At 47.2% G+C, this 10,525-nt stretch overlaps 1 protein-coding gene across 1 annotated transcript; it reads left to right on the top strand.

Moving 5' to 3' along the window:
* The first annotated feature begins 262 nt into the window (after window positions 1–262).
* On the top strand, window positions 263–10,221 carry SERTAD4 (SERTA domain containing 4). Its single transcript, XM_007446359.1, has 4 exons — window positions 263–426; window positions 5,309–5,500; window positions 6,737–6,852; window positions 8,717–10,221. Exons 2-4 carry the CDS (start codon window positions 5,326–5,328, stop codon window positions 9,473–9,475), a joined length of 1,050 nt encoding a protein of 349 aa, XP_007446421.1. The 5' UTR covers window positions 263–426; window positions 5,309–5,325; the 3' UTR covers window positions 9,476–10,221.
* The last annotated feature ends 304 nt before the right edge of the window (window positions 10,222–10,525 follow it).

Here is a 10,525-nt window from a genome sequence, read left to right as displayed (position 1 = left end):
GGCGGCGGCGGCGGCGGCGGCGGCGGCGGCGGTGGCGGCGGGAGCGGAGGGAGCAGAGAGAGGGAGGGAGGGAAGGAGAGCGGGCGCGCTTGTCATGTTCCTTTTCTCACCCTGGGGGCATCCTGCAGAACCTCTCCTCGGAAATCCACGGGGAAATGGCAAACAGGATTGACGGGTTTCACACGCTCCTCGCTAGACAGAGCCGCTCATTACCATAACCGTCTGCAGCGACGGCGGCGCAGCACCCCAGTCGCGGCGGCGGGACCTGCCGGGACCCTTGCCCGCCGCGCTCCAGCGGCCACCGCCGACCGGGCCGCCGGGCCGGGACCCGCGCGAGTGTGCACCGGCGGCCGGGCTGGCGCCGAACCCGGAGAGGGCCAGGAGCAGCTCGAGAGCCGCGGCCGCCGCCTTCCGGCTGACCCCGCGGTAAGAGCCGGGCTGGGAGCGGGCGGCGGGGGCGGAGAGGCCGGGCCGGGTGGAGCGCGACAGCCGGTCCCCTCGGGCGTCTTCTGGGGCTGACTGGCTCCCCCGGGGCTGCTCCGGGGTCACCGAGTGGACGCGCACCGGCCGAAGCGGGACCCGGAGCGGCTGGGGCGCCGGGGCGCTGCTGGGCGCGGAGGCGGCGCGGGCTTTTTTCCCGGCGCTGGCGAGCGCCGCGGAGCCTTTACCCGGGCGGGAACCACCGCCGCCTCTAGGGCTGCTCGCGCTGCAGCCCGCGCGCACCGAGGCGAGTCTAGGGGCGGGTGGGGACCACAGCTCTAGTGAGACCCCAGGGTCCTTGGTGGCCGCTTATTCCCTTGTCCTGGGGGGCGGGGGTCAGTAGGAGGGATGCCACCAGGTCTGGACGCCGCGGCGCTTGGCAGGTGGGGAGGGAGGGATGGTGGATGTCAGGAGCGCGCGTTTGCAAGAAAAAGGAATAGCTGCAGGAGCTGACACCTTCTGTCCCCCCGCCACCTCCGCCCCCGCGCTCTCCTCCCAGGCAGCCGAGCCGCGCTGCGGGCGGCGGCGGCTCCTCTGTCCTCAGCTCACCTCCCCGGCGGGCTCGGCTGCTGCCCGCCTGGTCCACGCCTCCGCCTCTCTCCTCCCTGCCTCCCCTCCCGCCTCCACTGCCCTAGCAACTTTCCGGAGTGCCCGGCCGGGACCGCAGAGGCGGCCCAGCGGCCGAGGGTGGCGCGGACACGGCGGGCGCCTGCGGGAGGCACGGGCAGAGTCCTGGCCGCCCGGCTCCAACGGATGCGCAGGGCGATCCCGCAGGCGCGGGCTCCGAGTGGGTTTGGCCGGCGAAAGGGGGAGGGCCGGGCAGGCATCTGCTGCGGGCTGGAGCGCGGGCCGGGGCCAGCCTCTCTAGAGCCCTGCCAACCGCCGTGAGTCATTTCCTTGGAATCCTACCTTTGGTGTTTATTGCCCTTAGAAGGAAACTTGGTTTAAAAAAAAAAAAAAGAAGAAGAAAAGGAAGAATAATCATAGCTCTTATTCTTCAGGAGAGGCGCACGGCTCCAGCACCGTGGAAAGACAACTTGCCTTTGTTCCCAGACACTTGGGGTGTTGTTTACTTTCTCCTTCGGTCGGCGGCCTGCAGGGCTCTGCCCGCTTCCCCGGAGAGGGACTTGGGCTGCGGCACCGACACGCGAGGGTGTGTCAGTGTGGGAACTCGGACGTGGTGTCTGCTGCCCCCCTGCAGGGGGTGGGTCTCTAAACCTCGGATCCCAGTCTTAGGCCTGGGATGGGGAGACCTGGCTCCCGGGCTCGGGCACCCGGGCACCCCGTCGTCTCCCTCCTGCTCAGCACCCGCATTCCAGCCCCAGGACCCGACCTAAAGATTTTGGCCTTTCAGAGCTGCAGCTGAGGAAAGGTATTTCCCAGGGCAGACAGGTGTACTGCTGGGACTGGTAGAAAAGTAGTATCTGTCTATTTAGAAGGGTTGAAGGATTTCATTCCACCCACCCAGCCCCTTCCACCACCACCACCACCACTACCACGAGCTGGACAAGCTGTTGAGGTCTTGTTAGGAGCAGTGTCAGGTCAAGGGCTTGATTACACCTGGGCCGGACAGCTAAGACCGGCAGTGTCAAAGGTGTATCGAAAATACCAGCCCTTTACTTTCTTGCATTTCAGTATTGGAGTCAGACCTCTAACTTCTATAATGCTCTTAATAAAATGTTTTCTAATGATGGATGAGGGGGAGGGGGTGGCAAAGAGTGACCAGGATCGCCTGTTGGATGGAAGGCATCACTGAATCTGCAGCTACCCTGTTAGCATCATCATGGCTCCAAGGAAAGAAGAAGCCCAACTCATCTGGAAAAAACAAATTGTATAGAAATGCCTGGTAACTTTACTGTGAACGTTTGCTGGAAAAACTTGACATTTTAGCCCTTGGCTTTCTGGGAATGCTTGAGGTGTCATTCTACTACATTCCCTTGGCTGACGAAACAGACATGCAGGAGCCTGAGGATAAAAGGTTAGGACCTTTCTAGTTTTTATTTTTTTAAACACTTGTGTAGACAAAACACACTTTAACACCCTTCTTTTGAATTCACTCACCGCTGATGTTAAAAAAAAACAAAATTTACTATACATGACTAGTATTAACAGCACATAAATTTGTGAATTTCAACTTCTGAACTCATTAGCAGAATTATAATGTAAATCTCACTGTACTGAGAAAAAATGACAGTTTGGATCTGTACATATAATACAAATAAAAAGAATCATGGCTTTGTGCCCCATACTCCAGTATTTCATGAACGTTAAACTTGCCTTCTTAATTTCCTAACGTCCCAGTGTAAGTTCTGGATAGACTAGGAAGACTCAATTGCAAAATCTCCCCGCTCCCAAATAATCCCAACTCGTTTATTTTTTATTTGGACTTACATAAATCACTCTTGGAACTCACCTCTCCAGTTTAGGATTTTGTGTGTAAAAGTTTCCCATTCAAGAAAAGAAAAACTTACTGAAACTAGATATCGTAAAAGGAGAGAAACAGCCAAGATAAAAACTATTATGCCATGTTTCAAGTTCAAATGCATGAGTAGAATTTCATGCCGGAAACAATACTAACAAATAGAAACGCTGAAATCCTTAACAACCAAAAAGCTACAAGGATAAGTCATTAAAATATAGACAAACTCTTACTAACATAAAATAGCACAGGGCCCATATAATGTCCTTTTAAACAAAGGTAGTTGCTGCTAGGGGCCTGCAAATGCTTCTCTGTCTTATGCGATATGGATTTGTCAACGTGCTTTGGTTTATATGTAATAAAATTTCCGCGTAGGCAAAAAGCTTGGATCTTATTCCCAGAATCTAGCACAAAGTGAGTGTAAATTTCAAGCGAGAAAATACTGTTGCAGTCAATGAGACAGGGGCTACTGACTCCGAGAAAAAGCTATATAATTCATGTGCTCCTGGCAATAGCACTTCCTGATACAGTTGTCTCTTAGATAAGTTAAGAAATTGGACCATTTCATAAGAGTCTTCCAGGAAATAAATACTTTGTTTGGATGTTGAGTTTGAGGGGTGATAGAATGGCTTAGTTTGTGAAATCAGTGTGGTCTAAATTTCTTGATTGATGACTCAAAGAACAGAATAAATGGCATGTCCGACCATTTCTTTTTAGAGAATTAATTGAACCTTTTTTATTCTCTTGAAATAAGGTTTTCTAATAAGTCCTTGCTGCTGCCTCTTTGGAGGGCATTTTAAAAGAAAGGGGGTAGGTAATTTAGCAGCCCAAATCAGCTGGGTCCTAATTCCAGCCACTGACCTGGACACCTCCCCTGTATGTCAGAAGGCTTGACTGACTTCTTCAGTGAGGTTGGGACAGAATTTCAGGTCTCAGAGAGAAGTCTGGGTGATGGAGTCATTGCTGCCAAGAGCTGCTCTGTTAGCCAGAAGTACATGGTTACTTAATGAAGCCCGTCCCCTTGTGCCTTTTCTTCTTTTACCTGGAAGTGGACCCTTGTTATAACATGTAGGTAATAATAGTCTCCCACGAGACAATAGTAGATTCACTCTTTCACCAAAACATTACAAGCTGTATAATTTGGAGAAGGAAGCAAGACCTAGACCCTTAGCGTCTATTTGAAAGACAATCAATCTTCAAGAAAGCAGGCCTGTCATCACTCTTTGTGACAGTTCTTTAAACGGCAAAGTGAGATAGTGGAGGTTTGGGTCTCGTAAACGAATTGGTGGATAATAAGGCACGGAGGCTGCTCTGCAGTCACCACTGATCTATGGCCCCGAGGTCTGCTGGCTTTAGATCCTCTTCTCCTTTGCACTCACTCTGGACCCCACCTTGAGCCCTACTTAGGACCAGGTGAAGACACTGAGCCCCCAGGGAAAGGCCCTCACCACCCAAGGTGCCGAGGAGCCCAGGGCACATCCCAAGAGTAGAGAGGCTCCCAGTTTCCCCACAGACCCTAGGGAAGGGCGTGAACTGGACAGAAGCGCAGTGGTGTTTTGCCTCTTGGAAAGTTTCTGCCTTGCCTCTGGGCTTTGCGGTGTAGAGTTGTCCGCTGCCTCTGGCCCTGAAGCCCTGGCTCCTGTTTAATATTCCGCCTGCTCCGTTGATGTTGTGCTTGGCTCCTGTGGGACTGCAACTCATGGCTGGAAACTGGAGCCAATTTTCTGTCTTCATCTCTCAGTGTTTTGACTGGAGGCAGATCCAGTTCAGGCCAATCAGGGCTGGTGGAAACAACTACCAAGTGTGTCTCTGTCTGCTTCGCTTTGGGAGAAGAAAGTGGAGAGAGCCCCAGAATGTTGCAGTGGAACTGGCCCTGCAGAAACAGAGGAAGAGGGGGCAGCGGGCAGCGGAACAGACTGAACCTGAGAGCATCAGTAGGGATTCCGGGGAAGATTTCTGTCTCCTCCTTCCTTTTCTTTTGATTGATTAGCGGATTTCATCAAAGGAGACTCTCAGGGGATTGACTAGAAAATTGATTTTTGCCTTATTAATAGAAAGAAAGCGGCAAGGGTTTTGGCCTTGCCTCTTAGCGGTACATTTTCTGCGGGAAGGTCAGGAGGAAAATGTGTTTAGGAGGCAAAGCAGCTGTCTGGAAGAGGGCTGAGGGGAATCTGAGAACAATAAGAAATGGGGTTTTTAAAGATCCGCCCATGAAATGCAGATTGCTGAGCACAGAGGCTGAGCTAATAGCAGCAAGAGAGTTTGCTGAGGTTTTCTTTGAAAAAATAATAAAATGTTTCAGGGCAAAGGGGAGGACTGAGGCGCAAAAGTTTCCCAAAGCAGACGAAGAAGGAGCCAAGGCCATCCCCTGGCTTGCTCTTGATTAGGGCTGTTTTCTTTTCTTTTCAGATCTGAGGCTGTCAGAGATGACTCTGGTTCTGTCCATGAATAGATTCTGCGAGCCCATTGTCTCGGAAGGAGCTGCTGAAATTGCCGGGTACCAGACACTATGGGAGGCTGACAGCTACGGAGGCCAAAGCCCCCCAGGGCCAGCACAGGCTCCTCTGCAGGGAGACCGGGGAGCTGGTCCCCCGCTGGCAGGTACTGCCCTTGACTTTCCCCTGCTGCCCTCTGCGGCCAGACTGATGGGCAACGGTGGTGTCTGGGGCACCCTTCTGAGCTGAGAGCTCGTGCTCCAGGGACGTCCCAGGCTGCCTATGTACCGCTCATAAGTGAGCCCAAGGCTCCAGGGAAGGGACCAGGAGTGATGTTAATTGCATTCAAACCTGAGTTTCCATGTGCCGCTGCTTGGGGTAAAAGTCAGGCATCTGTGTTTTTAAGAGAACCAAACCAGATCTTGAAACTTCAGTTTGCATTTCAGTTTTCTACCTTCTGGAACTGTATGGTTCTCTCAGAGCTACACAAGCCCTGGTGGGCTTGACAATGAAGTCTTTATCCCATGAGACATAAAGGAATCTGCACTTTGGGCCAGCAGCTATGTGGCTCTTCTTTTTATTAAGCGTGCAATTGGCTTTGGTATCATAGGAAAAAAAAAAAATTTAAGCCCAGAAAAAAAATATGCTCTCCCTGATTCTTTATTCTTATACTTTAAAGTGAGTTCCTTTGGATTTTTGTGTAGTACTAGTGATTGGAAAAAACCCAAAAACCTAAAATGTAAAATGAGTACTTGTTGAAGTCAGATTTGCTAAAAAGGATTAAAAGCTTGGTCTTTAAAAATTAGGCCCTACTTTTATTCATGGTTGATATGTTACATTTTTGAGAGCAAAAAGGACTTTTGTTATCCTGAATTTTAATTTTAAATTTAAAAATTTAAAATTTTATATTTTAAAAGAAGGAATATTATGACTCCAGTGTGCAGATAATAATTTGCTTACTTACTGAGAGCCAGTAATATTTAAATGTTATTTGGTTATTAGTGCTTACAGTTAAAGATATATACATTTGAACAGTGGTGTTATATTACCATGGGTTTAATTAAATAATTGGAATAAATACTAATACTATTTCAGAGTTATTACACTACTCCCCTTTATGAATGTTGCTGTTTGCCTGTGCATAGAGTTAAGATTCTGAGTATTTAGTAAGTGCTGAAATATGTCATTTTCGTCTATAACTGTCTAGAAATCCTTGCCTAGCCTGGGTCACAGGATTCTGTATGATAGCAACTATTAAGACTAATGTTTATTTTTAATCACCACATGTACAGACAAATACGTAGCCAAGTTATCTTCTAAAAGGCAAGGCAAGGCAAGTATTTTGTTTGGAGAACCTCTGGCAAACCGCATGTCATTTGTCATATCTGATTTATTACCACAGGATCACATTACAGGGGAGTTTCAAATCCTATAACAACATCCAAGATCACATACTTTAAGAGGAAGTATGTGGAAGAAGAGGATTTTCACCCACCACTCAGCAGCTGTAGCCATAAAGTATGTTTTTTTTAATAGTCATTATTTTTATTAAGAGTTTAAGATACTTAGTAACAGTTGCTTGGTCCATTTCCAGAAATTAAATTGTTCCACCCAAGCAATGAAAATGAGCCACTTCTCAGCAGAGCCATATTAATTGTTGTCACTTTTTTGGGTCCTGTGTTATTTTTCACAAGTATTTGAAGAAAGAGCCAGCAAGAGCTCCTCTGCCCAGAAATAACAAAATTATATAATCTGAAGAATGTCTTTTTTACTTATGATGTCATTTTCTCAAGTTGCATTAAGGGTCATGGTGACTGGTGCTTTCACGTGTGCAGAAATGCACCTGTTCTTCCCTGACCTGTTCCCCGTATCTGAGCTCCAGCTACCATGGCCAATGCCACACATATGTGCCTACACGGGGGTGGTCACTCAGGGCTTTTCCTGACCTCTCAGCGGGGGACTCACCATCCTTTGAATGTGTGCATGAAAGTAAGAAACGTCCTTCATGGTGCATTCATTACACATGTTTCATTTGTTAAAATATATAATTCATTCCCAGGAAAAAACCAAAGCTAACTTTTTTGCACGTATAAGAAGAAAATAACAGGATTGGGAAAGTGCACAGAAGTACAAAACTGGCTGTCTAAGCTTTTGAAATACCAGTTCCTTTTCCTTATGGCTACCTTCCTTCAAAAACAATCTGCTGGTTTAATCGAGGAGAGGATAACCCAGACCAGAGTTTTTTTGAAACTCAGAGAAGATTTTTTAATCTTTTAATCATCTTCCTCACTTGTTACTCCCTCTCCCCCACTCCCACCCTTTAGATGTTACTTTGACTCTGCTCATAAAAAGTCATCAGCATGCATTGGCAGGTGCTGGGCTTTCCCCTGCATTTGTAGTTCCTCCGTTAGGTCAGCTTGGGCTGGTTTAATTCAGGTTGGCTTTCTTTTTATGACCTGGAAGAGCTAGCCCCCAGGACACAAGCATTTTAAGTCCTTTTTGGTTTCTGTGTTGTGGCTTATAGCAGTTTTCCAAATTGCCACTGGGTTTGTAGCAATGATCACACAGTGATGGTATCACACAGCTCAGGAGTGAGTCGTCTGATTCCCTCTCTGCATCTTTCCTCCTCCCCAACACCAGAAAAAGCCTACTTTGGCCCTTCAACCAACAGTTCCTTTTAGGGTTTGAGCCTCATTCATTATTTTTGTCCCTCTATCAAGCAAAGATAATTGCAAGAATGAAACCCAGAAAAACAGCCAGAGAGAGCCATGAGATCTGACAGCCAGATCTGACAGCCAGATCTCATGCCCCTTGATGGCTAGGCCAGGGTCTGAAGTATACTTATGATGACCTGCATGTTGGCATACTCTAAAAAGCATTTATTGACATATAATATATATGTGTCATATAAAGGCCCAAGTGTCATGAGAGTCCAGCTTGATGAATTTCACAAAGTGTGAAGTAGCCATATAACTAACATCCAGATAAAGAAACAACATAACCAGCAACCCAGAACCTTTCCTGGGTCCCCTTTTAGTCACTACCTCTCTGCCCTCCAAAGAACCCCCTCTCCTGACTTCTAACAGCATAGATTAGTTTTGTGCATTTCGGCATCCCCCTCACTGAGCCGTAAAAGAGCAGACATCCTGACCTGTCCTTGCCGAGTTCTGCATTGTGGCTGGATTCCCCAGTGCTCGACGTCACCAGTGAGTCTGCTGGGAAGGGGAGACATTAGCAGCCCCTGGGACAGCATCTCTAAATGAACCTGGGGAAACAAGATCACAGACTCACAGACTCAGAAACTGCCAAGAGAGAAATGTGCTGTGATGATATTTTAATATAGACCATTTCCTAAGCTTTCTCTTCCTTTTTTGACTTTTAGACCATCTCAATCTTTGAGGAACGAGCCCACATCCTTTATATGTCCTTAGAAAAGCTAAAGTTTATCGATGATCCTGAAGTGTACCTCCGAAGATCTGTCCTTATAAACAATTTGATGAAAAGGATCCATGGAGAAATTATCATGCAGAATAACTGGTGCTTTCCTGCCTGTTCTTTCAATGGCACCTCTGCCCAGGAGTGGTTTATGGCTCAAGACTGTCCTTACCGGAAACGACCTCGGATGGCCAAAGAGGAGTGTGAAAAGTTTCATGCCTGCTGCTTGTACCAAGAATGTGGTGGTCACTACCTAAATTTACCCCTTTCTGTCAATGCTAATGTCGGAAATGCCTCCACCACTGCCTCTTCCTCCTCCTCATCTTCCTCTTCCTCTCCCCCTCTGCCTTTACCGAGCTGTTCCCACCAGGTGGATTTTGATGTAGGCAGTGCACCTATTTACAAGGGTGATGGCCAGATACCTGCCAATGAAATCTTTGTTACTAATGTGAGGTCACTTGGTGTTCAGGAAAAGGCCAAATTAAATGAGAAAGCAAATGATGACACCAACAGGGATGGTGGCCCCCTAAGCCATGAACCTGTGGGAAATGACCTTGCTTTTGAGTGCAAAGGCCAATTTTATGATTATTTTGAGACTGGATATAATGAAAAAAGCAATGTAAGTGAGTCGTGGAAAAAGTCCTTAAGGAAAAAGGAGCCTTCACCAAGTAACAAACTGTGCTGCAGCAAAGGAAGTAAAATATGAGCCGTCTTCTCACCGAAACTTTGAAGCATGCACAGCATGATCAATTAGCTCTCATAAATTTTATTTTGAATGGATTTTAGAGTTTTGTACAACTGATACAATTATGCCATGAACATGCCATGTCATTTTAATGCCTGGAGAGCAGATTGCATAAAACGTCCGTATAGTAGGCATTGGCGAGCTACTTATGAATGTGGTGACGTTACCGAGAACACAGTTGACGCTTAAAAGTATATCTTAGTTTTCTTACAGAAAAGATCAGTAGATTAGAATGGGGGACAATGTGCCCTTGTGATATTTCCGTGACCTCCAGGCGCCTGTCACTAGCGAAGAACCTTCCACCTGTTTGCCACTTAATTAGGTAGTTATTTGGTAAGCAAATCAATATAACCAGCAAAGAATGTCTGCTTCTTCTCTATGATACAGTATTTTTTTCTGACTAAAAGACTGAAGACAGGGAGCTAGGTGAAATGGCTTCCTGGTGCTGTTAAGTGTTTGGATTCAACAGTCTTGTGTGACAGATGAAAATAGGAATAGAACGTAATGAAGCACACCTGTCTAGGGGCAGCAATCAACAATATGAGTAGAGGCTAATCCCTGCAAGTTCCCAGCTTGCCTGTGATGGGTGATGAGGCTTTTAGAGATATATTATACAGGGCGATTTTTGGTGCCTTACTTTATCTTAATTTTTGCCAATGTGAAAATTAAGGATAAATCAGAGTACAGCAGGGATTTAACAAACAGGAAAAAAAACACACAGGGTGGATCAATATTGTTTGGAAACCGTTAATGTCGAACTATTGCGTTCAACTTTTGATTCAACATCTCTATTCTTCCTTTGTTTTTGATGCCCAATTGCTTTCGGATTTGGCATTTTTAGAAAGGGATGGAGGAAACAATAGACAGAGCTGTTAGAAACCAGCACTGGCTGCTCAAGCTTTTCTATGGCAACGGTCTGTTGCTGGGGTTTGGGTTTTCTGGGTTTTGGGTTGTTTTGTTTCGATTTCTTGTCCAATGAAGTTCATGAACCAGTGGCATGCATCATACTTT

This window comes from Lipotes vexillifer, unplaced genomic scaffold (genome assembly GCF_000442215.2).
Source record: "Lipotes vexillifer unplaced genomic scaffold, Lipotes_vexillifer_v1.1 scaffold1707, whole genome shotgun sequence".
NCBI classification, from domain to species: Eukaryota; Metazoa; Chordata; class Mammalia; order Artiodactyla; family Lipotidae; genus Lipotes; species Lipotes vexillifer.
This window is presented reverse-complemented; position numbering and strand designations above follow the sequence as displayed.